This window comes from Xenopus tropicalis, chromosome 8 (genome assembly GCF_000004195.4).
Source record: "Xenopus tropicalis strain Nigerian chromosome 8, UCB_Xtro_10.0, whole genome shotgun sequence".
NCBI lineage: Eukaryota > Metazoa > Chordata > Amphibia > Anura > Pipidae > Xenopus > Xenopus tropicalis.
This window is the reverse complement of record NC_030684.2, coordinates 109,246,732-109,266,310: the sequence shown is the minus strand read 5'-3', so window position 1 is coordinate 109,266,310 and position 19,579 is coordinate 109,246,732. Positions and strand designations below refer to the sequence as shown.

Sequence of the window (19,579 nt, the reverse complement as noted above, 5' to 3'; positions counted from 1 at the left end):
GTATGGGGAAATTATCAGCCCACTATGTGCAAAAGGTTGAATAGAATTGTATGGTTTCCTGTACTTTGGGCTGGCGTTGGAAAAGACTGGGATTGATAATAAGCCCTGGAATTTCAAGTACACAGAGGCCTAAACAGCCCCCCACCAGGACACTACATAGTGAGTGTCTATGGCATCTTACAGCGGCCCCTCTGGTATTTGCCAGAATTTGCCTGAATGGGTTCTCTCAAGTTGAGTGAGATGAAACTGAGACCTGGGTAACATTATCAATATTTAGTAACTGTAAATCTTTACAATATAAAAGCAAACAGAGAACTGTATAGCTCATGCCACCTTCAGCGTATTGCCAATCACTCATAGAAGCAAATAGATAGCTGACCATGCACAGAGCATACAAACCGCTACTGGCTTTGGTGGCTGGCCTCTGCCATTTGTGTCAGGACGTGTGTCACCCACACTCTCTATCATTTTCATTATTGCATCCTCCATATTACTAGGAGGTGCAAATCCACAGGAAGACCCATATTTATCCTGGCACCAGTAATAGAGAACATACAAGTTAGAGAACAGAGTGCTAGGGCACAAGAATGACAAAAGTGAAATGGTTGGAAAAGATTAAAACGCAATAATTTTTTTTTTATATTTGAAGAAACCAATGGGAATGTAATGTGTGTTGGTAGGAGCACATGGCGCATTGTGCATGTTTTACTCTCCTATTATGATGCTTTACAGGTGATTGGACAGAGCCTTCCCTCCACCAGATAGGAGTAGAAATTAGAGTCGAAATTGAAGAAATTGTTCATTAGTATCTAGATAACAAGCCTAAAGTATGTGCTGTTTGTAAGGCAGTTGTTACATTTGGAAGAGCAACCTGTTCTTTGCCTGCCATATTGCTTTTTATATTAATTACAATATCCTGTGCCAAGCCCAAAGCAACTAAAATGTTACACACCATATAAAGGCAATTAGTAGCCAAAATATCTAGGCAAAAAAGCACTGTCTGTATAGTTCCCTCTCTCTCTATGTTATTTTATGCACAGTGACCACATCTCTTGTCTCTTATAAATGCTTATTGGGCATGGCTGAGTATTAGTATTAGTATTGTATTGATTTTTTTAAAAGTTTTCCATTAAACCCCTTTCTAAATTAATACAGTGAATATAACTAAACATCTTTTTTGCCTAAGGTTTAAATAAAAACAAATGACCAGATATAATGCGGGCAGGTTTTATTGGTGTGGTCCTCTTCCTCCTGAGGGTCTCCATAGGCCCCTGTTATGATTTGATTGTTGGCCTGTAAGGCTAAATGATGGGATCTGCACAGTTTAGCCTAACACATTGGAGGTAATATGGTTAATGTAGTGTTTATTTGGTGACCCAAATAAATGAGAGGATCTGCTGGTGTATGACCAGCCTTTCTCATGTAGTGAGGTGTAAAAATAAAGCAATTATCATTTGTGCCTTATATATATAAAAAAAAGTTATTTTTTTTCAAAAGTAAAGAATAGGAAGAATACATTTTAACATAAGTTTAATTTATTGTGCTAATGATGTATATATACCTTTAAAGCAGAATGTTTCACATTTTACAACCCTACCCAGTAACCCTGGTCTACTAACTGACAGTCCCATCACCCTGTAATAAAGTACATGGATGTGTTTCCTTATACTTACATCAATTGAACATCCAATGAGAGAGCCTCTCTCAAAAGCTTTCTTCATTATGTTGTACATGTCCTTTGGTGCTTCTTTAAGCTCATAAAATTCTGTCACTCCACCAGTGAAGTCCTCCATAGCTTCTGTGGTATTTCCACCCTTGAGAGCCTCATAGGAGCCATGCAGTCTGTAATGGATTGCACATACCATGCTGTTATTGTGAATAACAATAATCTGCAAAATCATCCCTGCTACTGGTGTGTGTTTTTGTGTATAAGTTCTCAGCAGAGCTGGGCCAAAAATTCTGGGCCCAAAACAAGTGCCAGGTCATCACTATAAGCAATCAGTTCTAGTCCTATCAATTCTAGTATCCCTTTATATTTTTTTCATTATAAAGTTTTACATTGGATGCTTGAAAAGAAACAGATATTTATCAAAAGTATCTTTTGCTACTAAACAATAAAATTGTCATCATGGAAATGCTCCTTACTTTGCGTACGCCTTTTCCAGCAAAGCACTCCAAAACTCATTCCGCTGGGAAGATTTGGTGAACACCAGTTCATTGTTATAGGTTGGCAAATAGTCATCTATGATCACATCGACCCAGTCTCCATAACGCCAGAACTACAAAAAGAAATGGTACAAAATGAGTACACTTAGCAAAATAGAAGTTGTTCATATACTGCAGAACAAAATTGAGTGCAGTCTAGGTCAATGTGCAGCAAATGCTCACCACTTGGCCAGACTCTCCCCTGTAGGGTTGCCACCTGTCCGGTTCTGACCCGGACACAGGCAGGTTTTTGGAAGGGCCATCCAGGTCAAAACCTGCTGCCAAATTAGGAAAACTGGGCAGGACTCACTGAGACTGACAAAGCAATCGACCAAGCGTTGATCTCCACGTCATAGCCCTGCCCAGTGGCATCACGGCCTTGTCTCTTCCTTGTCACTGTGATGTCACTGCCCACCTCCTGCCTGGCTACAAATGGCAGAGGTGGCAACCCTACTCCCCTGAGTGAGGGATATGTGAAGAATGTGGATTACTTTAAAGCCGATGGGTGTTTCTAGAACTGAGCCCATCCAGTGATAGCCAGTGTTGGCCAGTGTAGGATGCCTTTGCAAATTAAAAAGGAAGAGGAGCCACACAAACAATCATAACAAGGTGACCATACCCTTGGTACACGCTCTGCCTGCTCTGTCTATGGCCCAATCAGTTTGAGAGCATACCCGATGGGCCCTTGTATGACCACTTTAACTAGCAGATTGTTAAGCATGAAGGCATAATGAATGGCAAGTATCTTCCATGTATTTACCAGGATTGATATTGTTCCAGGTGGAGATCCCTTAAAGGGCCACTTCACCTTTACAAGGGTTGTGATAATGGAAAAATGGAAGCAAATGTGCATAAACAATAACAAAATTGTTCATTTCATAATATAATATTCCCCATTAGACCTTTATACATACAAACTTAGCACATTTGTCAGACCTGTCCATAGGTGGCATATTTTTCTGCACAAAAAGAACCTTTTCAGTAAGATATTTTATTACATACACTGCGCCCAGGTGCAAACTATAAAATTCACAATGTTTCTTCCATTGGCAGATAGGGGCTCTAAATAGTTTCACAAAGCTATATTATATAGTGAAACTTATAAATGTTCGCACTACGCATTTTTTTTCATTATTGACTTTTACGACATTGCGCCCCAATGACTTTTAACATATGCTTTCTATTCTCTACAAATGATGTTTAAAAAATGACTTGGTTTTATTAGCCCCTCCAACTCATATATATGAATTATATATTGTTTTAAGTCTACCATTTGAAAAAGATTTTTTTAAAAGAAAACTGTACCTTTAACCAGATTTTCCCAGTAAAAAAGAGGGACCTTTTTGACCTTATTTCCACCTTAAGCTGCAGAATATTCCTCATTCATAATAACTGGAATAAATCTCACGGAGACATTTATATTTTTTTAAAGTTTCTGTTCTGGCAGATCTCAGATCTCATATGATGGCTGGTTAAAGGGCAAGCCAATTACGGAACTATTTTGGTTGACCTCAGCTACATGAATAAATGCAAAACGCTAGAATGGAAACAATGAATATAGGTTTCTATAAATAAATGTATTTTCACAACACCTGAAAATGAAATATTCCAGCATAGTTGTCTGTGAAATTCTGGTCTGGAGGAATGACACGAAAGAGGACTTTTTCATTGAGTGTCAGACAAGCTATGGCAGCCAGGAACCAGCAATCCCCTGAAATGAATAAAAGAGAATAAAAAACATATAATACATTTATTCACTAATAACTTACTGTAGCTGGACTGTTTACATGGAGAACTGCAGGCTGGATGTGGCCCACAGTCTGCCCAAGAGCTCTAGAGTTTTCTTTCTATGACATCAGTATTTCAGAATAAATGGCCCAGTGCTTGGGTGCTTCTGGTTCTGCTGCAGCACATTCAATATGACTCCCCTAGAAGGCTCAAACCAGGACAAAGGGGGTGGGGAGCAGGATCAGTAGAAAAAATTCTGGGTCAAAAAACAATAATGTTACCAAGGGCGACTGTTTCCCACCCATGGTAAAGTAACTCTTGAATGAAATTGCACTGGCCCACTGCATGATAAAGTTGCACAGCAACGAGAGTATTCCCAGTCATCAGTTTTCAAAGTGCATTAAGCAATACAACTATTGATATATAATATTAGCATATCTCCCAATGTACCAAAACAGAAATGCTCTATCCACTGAGTCTATTTCCGGCCAGACATAGCGCCTATCCGGTTACACCCCTCCCACTTTTAGTTAAGCCCTTCGCAATAAGGGTCGGCAAATCAGCACTGTCCACTGTTACAACATTGTAGCCCCATGGTTCACAAACTGTGGGGGGCAACCTGAAGGCAAGTGAATGCCTATGACCTGCCCTGAATCTTCCTGAAGCTATTTATTGTTAAGGGTAATCTACCCCTTAGCACAAGGACAATAAGGACAATAAGGATTAATTATATCTTAGTTGGGATCAAGTACAAGGTACTGTTTTATAATAACAGAGAAAAAGGAAATCATATTTAGAATTATTTGCCTTTTTGTAATTCGTAACTTTCTGGATAATGTGTTTCCGGATAAGGGATCCCATACCTGTAGTAGGTTTTATTAGCAGTCTTAAGGCAAGGCACTCCAGATTATGAAAGACCCCATATGCAGAAAACCCCAGGTCCCATGCATTCTGGATATTTTATACCTGTCTACAGGGCTGGAACTAGGGGTAGGCAGAAGAGGCAGCTGCCTAGGGCGCAATGATTGGGGGGCGCCAGGCAGGAGCCTCTCCTGCCTACCCCTAGTGCTACTTTGTCATTGCCTCCGCCGCTTGTCATTAGCGGTGGAGGCAATGACCAATCTAATTGCACTGCCCCCCCTGCACCGCCGCCTGTGCTTTGGCGCGCATGTGCTGTTCGGGGGGGCGGGGAGGTGGTCGGAGTTAGCCGACCGGGTTGCCAAGGCTCCCGGTAGGCTTGGCCCGCCCCTGCCTGTCTAACTGAACAGGAACAAAAGTAGCCACATGAAATGTGAATGGAAGAGTTACTTGTTCTCTATGAAATCATAGAAGAAAGTGTAGGGACATGTACCCCCATTAAGGAAGGCATAAAAATAAGACAAGCGCTACTGAAAGGAAGAAAAGTGGATGTTTGTTGCGGCTGTAAGATGTTTGTTCACAAGACAGATGGCATTACAGACACGTTGCCATGTGATATCACTGACGTTCTGTATCTAGACAGCCAACAATCCGGGCTGATGTACTGACTTGAGTGAGCAATGTAAATGCGGCACGCATGTGTATCCCAGCAAGCCCAATCAATCAAACCCAACGCAGCCCGTGCCTCCTCGCTTGTACTCATACAGAGAATTACTGTGCAATAAAATGCCTGCAGGCACAAGCCAAGAGACGACACATTTCATAGTTTCATTTCTGGGTTAAAGCAATAATTAAACTATAATTCATTTACTGAAACAAAAAAGATCTACAGACCAATCTTGACAACAATTTAGCGTGGAAGCAAAATGTACAAGATACTATCAATCTGAGCAAATGTTGGGAGAAATCTACTTACGGTAGCAAAAACTTAATAAACCTAATACAACAGTTTCAGTGCTGGATATATTTATAATCAGGGTTCATATGACAGTAATGGCTGCCTACACTGACCTATTTTCTTATACAAAATAACACTGTTGCAGTGAAGAAATATATTTAGTCTCTATACAAAATACTGTACAAAAGCAAGAGATTTGATCCATCATATATACAGGTATGGGATCTTTTATTCAAAAACCAGTTATCTAGAAAGCACCGGGTTAGGGGGAGGCTATATCCCATAAAGTTGCATTTTAGTATGTTATAGAAAGGCCAATTACAAGCAAATTATTAATTGGTCTCCATCATTCATTTTTTTCACAGTTTTTGAATTATGTGCAAATATGTGAAAATATAAAAGAGCTGATGGGAATTGTCTTTGGCTGGGGCCTGCTAGAGCTAGGGGCTCAGTGGGTACTATGGCAAGCCTGGTATTTGGCAGGCCAGTCTTACTGTTTAGCAGACTTGTCTGTGTGGCTTTCTGTATGCAGCCAAATTAAATAATAATGGATTAAGTAATTAGCTTAGACAGACTGACTGAGATTCAATATCAGGATCCGCTGACCTGGAAAGCTACCTGCTATTTACAGTAAACACTGAGAACCTGTGACATTTAGCCTTTTGGATATCATAATGATATATCTTTTTTATTTTCCTCAGTGATCTTGTTTCATATAAAAAAATCAGAAGACAATGTTATCCACTGAAAGCATATAGCAAAAAGCCCATAATAAGTTCAGTTTTTATAACCCATCACTAAGGAATCTGTCTACAGGTACTACTCTCAGTATAGTTTCAGCTAACCATAGGCTGAACAATGCCCCATGAATTTAATGACAATGCTTCTTACATAAATACTCTGTCTCCTTCTGGAATATTCCCTTGTATGAGGAACACACAATTTCTTCTTTATTTAGAGGAGCTCAGTTAGTTCCAGTGCCACTGATGGGCCGTGACTTCCATGTCCTACTCAAGTCTGTGTTTTTATTTAAGCACTTATTTTAAGTCATCAGTCTGATTTTATACCTGCTAAAACATCACTTTTAGGAGTAATTATTAACAGCACATTGTACATATTCCTATATGTTTCCAATAAGCTACTGATCTCCTGATCAATTCTACGATTGAATCAGATTCATAAAAATACAGGTCTCCATGCCTTGGCCAAAATCTGCTACATTTTTATTTTAAACCAATTTAGCAATAATTTATTTATATAAACATTATTTGCCCAAAACTTTAGTTCTGACCGCAGGCACTGAGGCAGGACAATATAATCTGTGGGTGGATTTAAGCAGCCACCAGTTACTAGGGTCAGTAGAAACATAATAGGACTTTACTTGCACATCACCAGTTCATTCCTTTCATACCTGATATATTGGTTCTCATATTTCCGGCTCACACCAATAAGACAAAGTTGGTAACAGTGATGTTACTGCTCTTCTCATTAGAAGATTTCTGGGATAAAACCCAGTCCCTAGTGGGACCCAGACTAGAAGAATTCCTATAAGCCCATCCATTTATATCACCCTTTAAACATTAAATCTCTATCATTTTGTCTCCAGCTCGCTATACTAATAGCGTGGACCCAGGGTATCAGGTTCTCTGGTGGGACCTGGAAGACTTAGGGGCAGATGTACTAATCCACGAATTGTATTACTCACGATAATATCGTATTGGCGATCCGAAAGTCACAAAATTTTCGTACTGACCATTGTAAACAGCGGCAGAGCCTTTCCGAATTTTTCGCACAGGCGTGAGCGCGGAAAAAACAGCGAGAATACGCTCGGAGCGTTCCCCCTTAGTCTGACACTGCTTTTATCTATAGCTTATGCGAATGTAACCATATAGGTGAAATGGTCTTTTCCAGTTGCTCTGTAGTCATCATAATTCCCATATCATACTTTTCAATTACTTCTTCCATATGTGCATACTATAAATATAGCATAGAGATAGATTACAGATAGAGAATAGGATATTCTGACTCATTGGTCAAATAACATACACCTCCAACTTCATAAACAGTAAATAACTTGGAAATAATATTAAAGGGGAACTCCAGCTTCCAAACGAAAATTTGTTAACAAGCCCCACACAACACAGAAACCCCTAATATACCTATCACTGTAATCCGTTCCTTCAAAAAGTATTATTTATTATAATTTTAATATGCTATTATTCACTTGCAAATAAATTCTTCTCTTTCTGCATCATTAGATATCCTGGCAGGGGAGGAGGGACTAAAACACTGATGTTAAAAGTTGTAAAAACTTCTCCACAGCTTACAGACAGCATGCAGGAACTACATAACCCTCAATGCACTGCACTGTGATGTTCCTTTCCTTATTGACATCATGTGTGCAGAGCATTGTGGGATTTGGAGGATGCAGGCTGAAGGCAGGCTGAGGACAGCCGACTACTGTTTATTTTTTAGTCAAAGTAGTCAGGAGAACAGGGGACCAGGCTTAGGGAACTGTTCAAATCAGTCTGAATTGGCAGCTTAAATCTGCCTTTAAGGGGGGCCATACAAGGCCAGATTTACTCTGCGGATTCGGGACCTTCAGACAGCTTATCTGCTTGTTTGGGACCCTCCAGATTGCCCTCACTTTCACAGCTTGTAGTCCCATTGTTGTAATCCGACTGGAGATCTCAGAAAGTTACCACCTAAAAATAGCTATGAGTACAGATACATTTGATTTTCATGGTAGTAGTTTTGTGGTTGTTTTTAAGGTATTATTTTTGTAGAATTACAGTAGTATACTGACAGTGGAAAATCTTACCTAAATCTCCTTGGCAGATGTCAGTTCTGTTTGCTCCTCCAAGGATAAACTGGGGATTCTCACAAATTTCCTGAGTTCAAGAAACAGAAACCATACAGTGAGTGTGAAGCAATATCTCCTCTCAAACAAAATCATTTTTTTGGGGGGTTATAAAATAAAAGGCACTAAGTTTGTCCAGGAGCAGTAACCTATAGCAACCAATTAGCTTGTCCCCTCTTTAAAAACAAGCATCTTATTTATTGTTATGGGTTACTATTACTGGGCAAAATTAATGCCTTTTATTAAATATGGGTGTTTTTCTTTAGCTCCCTTAGATATCAGACATAGTTGATTGAGAGCCAGTATAAACTAGTACCAGATTTTTGCATATGCACAAAATAGGAACAGTCTATTGAGAAAGCCTCTGACTAGCCAGTTGGCTGAAATGAAGGGTAAGTGCTATTAATATTTGAAGTTTATTTGAAGTTCATTGTATTAGCAATTTAAAAACAGTCAATACTATAAAACCATTAATGTAAATTGCAAAAGTGCTTGGAAGTGAGCCCTGAGCAATTTTATATTTGCAATTTGCAATTATCAATTTGTTTTGAGGGTTTACATAAAAAAAACATACACAGGACACTCTTTTTGTGTATTCAACCTTGAACAGATGCAATGGAACCATATTAAAAAGGGGCACCAAACTTACCAACATCCTTCTATAATAGATATTAATCGAAATGAATCAATAACTACAGCACTGTGGGAAAACTTGCACCAGAACTAAAACTGCTTGTAGAAGATTGTGCAGATGTACCCCCTGCAGGCCCTGTGGGGCAGTGGGTCTGGGTGCAGCCATACCCTCATGGTAGTTACACCATTGGAGTGAGGGGGGTGAAAAACCTTTCCTCTGCTTCAGTTATTAGACTCTATTGATTATATAATTCAGGGATCCCCAACCATTTAAACCTGTGAACCACATTCAAATTAAAAAAAGTGTTGGGGAGCAACACAAGCATGAAAATGGTTCCTGGTGGTGCCAATAAGAACAATTATTAGCTATTTGTGGACTGGCAGCCTACAGAAGGCTCTGTTTGGCTTTAAACTGGGTTTTATGCAATCAACACTTGCCTCCAAGCCAGAAATTCAAAAATGAACACCTACTTTGAGGCCACTGGGAGCAACATCCAAAGGGTTTGTAAGCAACATGATGAACCAGTGGTTGGGAAGCACTGATATAATTGTACAAGGCTGCAATTCCAGTTCCTAATTTGTCACAGTGGTTCTGTGAAGTTGCACAAGAACTTCTAGTTTCTAAGAATGTGCATTACACAATGGCACAGGGCAAACTCAGCAATTCTTTTTCCAAGAAGGCAGCACTAATCTAGAAAGGAAAGTTAGTAACTGCAGTTTATTTACTTACAATAGCCCTCCTAAACAGGAATCAGAAATGTTACATAAAAACATTAAAATTGCTTTATTAGTCAGTGCTCAAATGGGCACCAATGGTATAGCTAATGCAAGGAGCAACGTGATACTATGGAATTAATGTCCCATATCTTAACATTAGCAGCAACATTGAAAAGAATCTTGTACTAATCCTGACCACGTCCTCTGACATTTAGCAAGGAGCTCAGCAAGACATACGTCTGAAAGCCTTCATTGCAATAACTGGTTTGGTTTGAAACCTCAGACACAAAATCAAGTTGTAGAAGTATCTGTATTACCAGTAAATAATTAGATTAGAAGTTCAAGAGTAAGAGCACGAGTATAAAGATTTTCTGCTGGAAGGAAGCGGTCCAGTTAAATGAAATCTTTCTACAGGATGAGCCTCCAGTCAGCAGAATGGCTTCTTTCCAAATGTTTCCAGTCAGCTGCTGACATATCTGGTGTTAGCTATGGCATGTTAGCAGTTGTTACATGCAGAGTACATCTGTTTAATGGCTGTCTAACTGGCATCAAGAGAACTCACAGCAAACTTCCGTCCAACCTGTACATCTCTTGCTTTGTTAGACTACAGTTTACAGCACCTTCTCTCAACCATGGCTATGATATCCTTCATGTAATAATAGGAATATGTACCACTAAATAATATTAGACAGATCAAACATTGGGATATTTAGTCCACAGTCTTCCAGTGTGAACATCCACTGAGAAGCACAGAAGAAGAGCTTACAGTTGAAATTCAACTGCATCTAGAAGACTGCAGACTGAGCATTCCCTATATACTGTATTTAGACATGCTTTAATTATTCTTCCTTAGGTAGCGTATCAATGTTGGAGCCATGTTGGAGCTCTAATAAGTTGTTTAAACATTACCAGTGAGACCTGCACAATTTCCATTCTGAACACAACACCATTATATACTGTATATATGTGGCAACAGTATAACACTGTCCCCCATAACTGGCTAAAGGGAGCAACCCAAAACCCCAATTAATTAATTGTCTTTTAATGAGCACCATCCAGTTTAAATACAGAGCTGTCAACCTGCAAGGTTAAGTGTTCAGGGGAAATGCGGTTCAATACCTGGAAGTGACATCACGTATGTTAAGCGCACTTCTGGAAGTGACATCACAAGCATCCACAAAATCGCCACCAAAGCCAAAAATTATACCTGCACATGTGCAAATGCATCAAATGATGTCACCGAAGGCTTACTGCGCACAGGACTTTGGCAGAATTCATAAAAATTGGTGATTTGAAATAACAAGGCCAACATTGGCATGTGGGGGCCTCAACACATGGCTTAGGCAGAAGGAATGCATTAATAATTCTACTTATTCTTTGGGGGGGCAGTCCTGTTTTGAATTAGAATTCTTTAGTAGCACGATAGCCTTCTGCTGTCCTTATTATCATAACTTATTTATACAACACCAACAAGTTATGCCTCACAGTAAAAGATCAAACAAGAACTCAGCAGCCCTAACAATTGTTACTATCAATGTCTGCTCCTATTTGCTGTATTTTAAAAGATTTGTTGAAAGCTGGTATTTAAAATATGGTATAGCTGGGATTCCAGGTATCTGCGCTAAGACAGCTGTGTGTGTTGTGCTTAGAATTGGCAATTCATTAGAAGGCAATGGAGAAAAAAAAATCAAAATATTCTATGGTACTTTCCTATTCATTTTATTTCTATTATCCATTTCACAAGTGTGTCTATAAAAAAGGATCCCAGCTCAAATCCCCTTGATCCCTACACGTGCACAGTGTGTTCCAACGCCTGCACCACACCAAAACTAATTGTGTTATTGGGCTATCATCTGAACCCAGTGGGCAAACATACATGTTGACTGTATCTCAGTGGGTACATTTAGTTTAGATTTCTGCACATAACTATTTTTAGTGGTTTTTGTAAATGTAATTGCTATTGCCAGACTGTTTATATTCAGTGTACTAATGGTTTTGATTCCTTAATAATTGTAGCGGAAGGCAGCTGATTAACATGTTCAGGAGATAACTGACTTACGCTACTCTGTTTCAAGAGTCAGAAAGAAGAAAGCAGATACTGCTTTTAATAGAAATTATATTTACAAATAACTTTGCATTATATAAATGAATATTAGAAAGTGACTTAGTATTACATTTATTTCATTATGCAACTCCTAACATTGAGAGAACTGCTGGTCACAACCCAACAAAATAAAATGAATGTTATTTGTAAATAAAACATACTGTCTAGAAACAATGCAGAATGTTAAAAGAACACTACAAAGGATATACAAACACTGGAATAATCAAACATCTCTGATCGGTAAAGCTAAAGTGCCCAGCAAAGTGCCATAATTCTAGGTGACAGCAAAACTATAAATACTGTGAAGACAGTGCAGAGCATGTAAATATATCACCATTATTAACATGCAGAGAAAACCTTGGCTATACTTCATTAAAAAAAGTATTGTTTCTTGGTCTTAATTAAAAAGTAATCTTGCTTCTATCTCTTTTCCGTTTACTATGGAGTAATGTCTAAGCACATAACTTATAATATGAACAGAATGTACAGGCCCGGATTTGTGGAGAGGCCACAAAGGCCCGGGCCTAGGGCGGCAGAAGTTTAGGGGCTGCATGCCGCCCCGCCGCAAAAAAAAATTAAATTTGGCTCCCATACGGAGCAGTCGGGACCTCTCCCCACTGCTCCGTTTGGGAGTTTAAAGGAGCGCATGCGCATTGGTGGGGTCGCTTTCGCGCATGCGCACAGGTGGGGAGGGGGCTATCGACAGGGGCGGCCTCGGGGCGCCCAAAACAGAAATCCGGCCCTGAGAATGTATCTGCATATTTGCTTTTATACATGTGGTCAAACTGCCATATTGCTTGCCCAGGGTACCTGCAAAATGGCACTCTCATCTCCTTCTGTTTTATTACTGCAGCCCCCAAATTTAGTAAATATGTCAGCTGTGTGAGCTAACCATGGGAATGACTCTGTTTGGACAGGGTGTAAATTACGTTGTGCCACAAGAGCACTCTTCACTTTACTTTTACTGCCCTAAGCTTTTAATACATGGAACAGTGCAGGTGGGTCTTATACTCCTGCCTTATAATTAGCCGGATCCTCAGCTAGAGTTTCTAGTGACCCTACATACCAGAAACATTCCCTGCTGGCTGGGAACAGTGGATATTATATTATCAACTTTCAGTTTAGATCAGTAAATTGCAGAATCACTAGGACTGAACTGTGTGCCAGTATTTGTTTAAGAAAGAATTCAAACACTCATTACACTCACACATACATATATATATATATTTTTTTAAAAATGTACACATAAAAATCCTTAATCTACTGTAGTTGGCAAAGTACAAAGTAAATGGAGCATGATTATGTGCTACTGTCCTTGATACCAGGCATTAAATACTGTCAATGTATCATTCATTGATCAGTCAGGATGGGGCTCTGCAGATGACCTGTCCGATTGATATCTGCCTGACCAATAGCTTTCTGAAAATCAGCCAAATATTTATCAGTATTGTTTGAAATTCCCATTGGTTGAGGACGGCATCAGTAATTTGATGTGGTGCTCTCCCAACGGGCTTCTATAGGACCTCATTATGATTCGATTGTTGGCCCGCAGGCCAAACCTTTTGATCATGCTGATTTGGGGCACCATGTTAGTGGCCAAATTGGATTATGATCCACTTAGATTGTAAGCTCTACGGGGCAGGGACCTCCTTCCTACTGTGTCGCATACCACATGGCACATGGCGCTGCGTACCGTTGTGGCACTATATAAATAAAGTTATACATACATACATACATGCATACACTTGTTTGGTGATCACAACACACAAGAGGATCGCAGAGTACCCCAGCTTTAGGGCTGTCCCAGTTACTCATAAAAGGGAAACTGTCACCCTACAAATTAATTCCAAATCCTTTTTTATTATGCTTGTGATAAAATGAACTTACTCTATATAAATTATTTAAATCTTGTTTCCTTGAGTCTTGGAATTCACAGTCACAACATGCAGCCAGTGTTTGCTGTGCCTGAGGCATGGAGGTAGAGCAGGCAATAAATGATCGACAGCTGAGATATTTAAATATGTTTATCATGGATATGGATGTTTAAAAAAGAATCTGGGCTTCATGTTCATTTTAAAAAGAACTATTATTATACATCTTTTTATGTCTGGGTGACAGGTCCCCTTTGACCACATAAATGCTGATTTTTTTCCCTTTTTTATTTGATATGAAAGAAATATTTTAAGAAGACCACAGCAAATATCATCCCTGCCCCATCAGTGATCCATTAACAAAGTAAAAGCTACCTCTCGCCCTGCATATTATGTGTGCATTATAGCTGTCTGGTAAAGTATAAGAGAGAGAAAGTAAGACTATACCTGCAAAATGCACAATTAATTGCTACCATTTTTAATTAGTGTTATTTTACATTGTGATTTTCGTTATTAAAACTGCAGTCTCCTAGAAAAACATAACTGACCTTACTAATGCTGCCAGCATTATTTTCTGCCCTATCTGAAGCACCTTATTCTGTTATTTTAGCTTTGACCTACTAAGAAAGGAAACATACTGGAGGAAAGATACCACTGAAATCTGGCACAGAGCCCCCGAGGGCAAGCCAAGTCATCCCAGCTCCTCAACAGCGCACCCTACAGAGTATAGTAGGGCAGTACAGCTTTTAGAAAAGTGTCTTAAAGATATAGAACTGGAAAGTTTGTATTACTTTATGCCACACTGCAATACTGATTGTGTGGGATTCATTTATAAACACTGGGCAAATTTGCACCTGGGCAGTAACCCAGAGCAACCAATCAGTGATTAGCTCTCGTTTCATCTGATTGGTTGCCATGGGTTACTGCCCAGGTGCAAATTTGCCCAGTGTTTATAAATGAACCTGACTCTTTTTCTGTCTTGATTAAAGGTACCAGATCTTTAAAGCCAGGAATCCTACAATAAAGTTGGGGTTATGGGCAATAAATATACAACTTTTAAGGTAGTTATTGCTTATAAATATGCAAAAGACACAAATAACTATTTTCCAACCTTGGGTCTTTTCCAGATAATATTCTTCAGTTTTGTAGATTTTTGAGCAAATTCTTTTTGGCCCAGTGACTGTACAGCAGGTAGAAAGATGGGATCTTCAAACAGCTTCTTCTTGCCAACAAATTCGCTTTTTAGAGTAGCAAAGTCCTGATTTTCAAATTTAACTGGTTTGGCGAGTGCTCCATCTCCATTCCTTCTCTCTCTTTCCCGTATGGCACGGTCACATATGGAGTTCGCTGGCATGAAAGGCATGGTTCCCTGTAAGGCTTATCGGGGGACACAAACACTTAGCTATACTGAAGCTATATCAATAAATGAATGGTGGTGATGATGCACTAGGCACACAGCCCAGCTGGTAGTTCCCTTCTGGATGGTTGGTTTAATACCATACAAGTGATTTCAGCTGTAACAGCCTCGATGGGAATCCGTTCTATAAGAATCCTGCTTCAGTGGCTGCAGTTAAAGCATGTAGTATGCTGCTGTGTGTTCATAATAAAGCAAAGCCTGCTTAATGTTTTGCTTATGTGCTTTTTTTGGGGGGGAGGTGAGTGGCACGTTAAACAAATCCCACCCTGACTTGTCCTGTCTCAGCAAAACTCATTCATCCTTTTCAAAAAACTGCTGCCAACAGTATATGACACTGTTACAAAAAGGCAGTATACACTAAGCCTATACAATGAATGAGTACATAGGGGATCCTCCCTGGGCTTTTGTCTATAGCTAATAAAGCCCTGTAGTCCATGCGTCAATCATATTTTGCATCTCCATAACGTCAGTGATTGTGGTACATACAGTCTGGTATTAGTGTGCCACATTCCAAGTGGATATCAACAGTGTCGGACTGGCCCACCAGATTACCAGGAAAACTCCCAGTGGGCCCAGGTGTCAATGGGCCCTACTGCTCCTAACCATTTAGCTTACTTCATACTATTTCTGTATGGGAACAAAGAGGCTAAATAGATGGAAGAATAGATGACATTATTTATAGAAAAGAGTCCAGGAGAATAAAGGGGTTTAGTGATGACAGGAGGTAAAATATTTTGGAGAGTGGGGCTATGGTTTAAGGTGTCCTGGTGGGCCGTTGGCATCCCAGTCCGACACTGGATATCATTATCACGGGTTGTCCCTTCTCAACCCATCAGTTATAGATTTTTTCCCATTCTACACTTGTTTATTATATTTTGGCACCCTTAACACATAGATCCCAGCAAACCAACAGATTTTGTCATACCATCTGCTCTAGAAGCATACTAAACATACACTATTACGTAAAGTAAAGAAAGGATAGAGAAAAGAAAAGTTAAAAGAAAAGAGGGTAGCAAGAATTCCATGTTAATATATATATATTTTATGCCTTTGTAAATCAAGTAAATCAAGTTATCCCATAATTTCCAGGTTTTGTATGCACTCGGACTACTGTTGCACAAATATGGCAGCCCCCCCGAAAGCACAACATGGGGGATCAAATAAGTAATGTAAAAGCATTGGGCAAATTTTTTCAAGACAAAATTATAAATAGCATGCAAAGACAATGTTATTATAGATAACCTATGGGGTCCATGACTAGGGAAAAAATGAAGGTGAACAACCCCTTCAAATATGTTTAACTAAATAGGTAATATGCACTTAAATGTAAATGTTGTTATGAACAACTTTCCAATATACAAATGAATACATATTTTAAGGACATATTTTGCTATTGAAAGTAATATCTCTTTGGCTATTAAAGCAAAGGATTATCCTGTTTGTGTAGGAAAAGCCTACATGGCGATGATGTTTGATAGTTCTGCTAATCATAGAACATGCATGGCATTGTAGGCACTTAAGCCTTGTCTGGATGAGATGGATTCTGCTATTAACAGTCAGTAGAAGCAGTGCACATACAGACAGGGGCAAATACATAGTTATTCCAATAGCATTTACATTTTTCAGTCTCATCCACTCTAAGAGCTACATTCCATGGGAGATTTTGATCTGATTATGTGTGTGTTAGATTATATCTAATCTTGTCATGTGACACCACGTAACAGCACAGGATTTCTTAGGCTCCAACAAAATCTGATCTCCATAGCCTATAATGTAGAGTTGGATCAGAGAAAGCTGGATGGTGTGTTTGGTTCTTGCATCTACATCAATGTACCATATATACTCGAGTATAAGCCGATCCGAATATAAGCCGAGGTACCTAATTTTACCTAAGAAAACTGGAAAAACTTATTGACTTGAGTATAAGCCTAGGGTGGGAAATGCAGCAGCTACTGCTAAGTTTCAATAATCAAAATAAATACCAATAAAATAACTAGCTCTGTAAGTGGAGAAGAGGGTCAACAAAAACAATATGATACCTTAAGAGTACTACCCCCTTAGCTCAATCAGCAACCAAGCTAAAACAAAGAGTTAAAGTCCTTCAAAACTATATATATATTTTATATAGAATATAAAGTGCAATATCTAGTGCAGAATGGGGCAGGTGAGGATCATAGATGAAGATGGATGTGGGAGTGGGCCAGGGCACTGGAGGGTCTGGTTGCGGGGTGGCTAATTCGCACATAAAGGACAGAGGGTGCTAGTCTGGAGGGACCCATGGCACCCAACTCAAGTATAAGCCGAGGGTGACTTTTTCAGCCCATTTTGGGTGCTGAAAAACTAGGCTTATACTCGAGTATATTTCAGTGAGACAAAAAGTCTGTCAGGCACCATCAGATTTTATCAGTCCCATTATATTTTGATCCATGTGACTACATTTGATTTGTAGGATGTTTTTGTTGATCTAACACATCCTACAGAATCTCCTGTGGAGTTTAGCCCTAAGTTTTTTAATGCTTGTAGCAGAGAAAGTGCTGCAGACTTAGCTGATTGGGCTCAGTTGCTAATTAAGAACCCCTTAAAACCCTGACTTGTCAGTTCTACAAGGTCTTTGAGTGAGATGGACATAGAGAGAGGTCTGTCAATTCAACATACAGAAGTCTTTGTGCAACAGGTGCCTGTCCGCCAAAGGTCTGTACTATTGCTGCCATGATGTTGTTGCTAGACTGTTATTGCTGCTAAAAGCTATTTTTGTTGTTTTGGTCTGTTTACGGAAGAAAACTGTCTTGTTTTTCCACCTGCTGCTGCCAGTTGAAATAAAAGGCATTTTTTCTTTAAGAGACTTTTTGCTGTCCTAACACTTAGGGCCACATTTACTAATCCACAAACGTTTTACTCATCCTCCAAGCGTTCGTTCGAATGCTCCGTGTGTACTTTCGGGGATTTTTTCGTACCTTGCGCGACTTTTTCATACTTTGCGACAAAATTTGTGCAACAAAATCGTATTGTCGCGCCGAGTACAAAAGTTTCAAGCTTCGGTATTGGGACTTTCCTTGGGCCAGGTTGGAGCTGCAGAGTGCCATTGATTCCTATGGGAGACTTTCCTTGGGCCAGGTTGGAGCTGCAGAGTGCCTTTGAGCCCTATGGGAGACTTTCCTTGGGCCGGGTTGGAGCTGCAGAGTGCCATTGAGCCCTATGGGAGACTTTCCTTGGGCCGGGTTGGAGCTGCAGAGTGCCATTGAGCCCTATGGGAGACTTTCCTTGGGCCGGGTTGGAGCTGCAGAGTGCCATTGAGCCCTATGGGAGACTTTCCTTGGGCCGGGTTGGAGCTGCAGAGTGCCATTGAGCCCTATGGGAGACTTTCCTTGGGCCGGGTTGGAGCTGCAGAGTGCCATTGAGCCCTATGGGAGACTTTCCTTGGGCCGGGTTGGAGCTGCAGAGTGCCATTGAGCCCTATGGGAGACTTTCCTTGGGCCGGGTTGGAGCTGCAGAGTGCCATTGAGCCCTATGGGAGACTTTCCTTGGGCCGGGTTGGAGCTGCAGAGTGCCATTGAGCCCTATGGGAGACTTTCCTTGGGCCGGGTTGGAGCTGCAGAGTGCCATTGAGCCCTATGGGAGACTTTCCTTGGGCCGGGTTGGAGCTGCAGAGTGCCATTGAGCCCTATGGGAGACTTTCTTTGGGCCGGGTTGGAGCTGCAGAGTGCCATTGAGCCCTATGGGAGACTTTCCTTGGGCCGGGTTGGAGCTGCAGGGTGCCATTGAGCCCTATGGGAGACTTTCCTTGGGCCGGGTTGGAGCTGCAGAGTGCGATTGAGCCCTATGGGAGACTTTCCTTGGGCTGGGTTGGAGCTGCAGAGTGCCATTGAGCCCTATGGGAGACTTTCCTTGGGCCAGGTTGGAGCTGCAGGGTGCCATTGAGCCCTATGGGAGACTTTCCTTGGGCCAGGTTGGAGCTGCAGAGTGCCATTGAGCCCTATGGGAGACTTTCCTTGGGCCAGGTTGGAGCTGCAGAGTGCCATTGAGCCCTATGGGAGACTTTCCTTGGGCCAGGTTGGAGCTGCAGAGTGCCATTGAGCCCTATGGGAGACTTTCCTTGGGCCGGGTTGGAGCTGCAGAGTGCCATTGAGCCCTATGGGAGACTTTCCTTGGGCCGGGTTGGAGCTGCAGAGTGCCATTGAGCCCTATGGGAGACTTTCCTTGGGCCGGGTTGGAGCTGCAGAGTGCCATT

The 19,579-nt window shown here is 40.6% G+C and overlaps 1 protein-coding gene across 7 annotated transcripts in view; it reads right to left on the bottom strand.

The window, feature by feature from the left end:
* Window positions 1-19,579, bottom strand: part of capn3 (calpain 3) — a 48,602-nt gene that overhangs the window by 21,830 nt on the left and 7,193 nt on the right. For 3 of the 7 annotated variants that reach the window (XM_002935335.5, XM_004917239.4, XM_031890824.1), the window contains exons 2-6: window positions 8,571-8,640; window positions 3,798-3,916; window positions 2,146-2,279; window positions 1,674-1,842; window positions 400-531 (exon numbers count right to left, since the gene is read on the bottom strand). In XM_002935335.5, the coding sequence (XP_002935381.2) occupies window positions 400-531; window positions 1,674-1,842; window positions 2,146-2,279; window positions 3,798-3,916; window positions 8,571-8,640 (624 nt within the window). Of the gene's footprint in view, window positions 1-399; window positions 532-1,673; window positions 1,843-2,145; window positions 2,280-3,797; window positions 3,917-8,570; window positions 8,641-15,045; window positions 15,541-19,579 lie in introns of those variants that run through there. The other 4 variants (XM_031890825.1, XM_031890826.1, XM_031890823.1 and 1 more) reach the window with 3 other exon arrangements.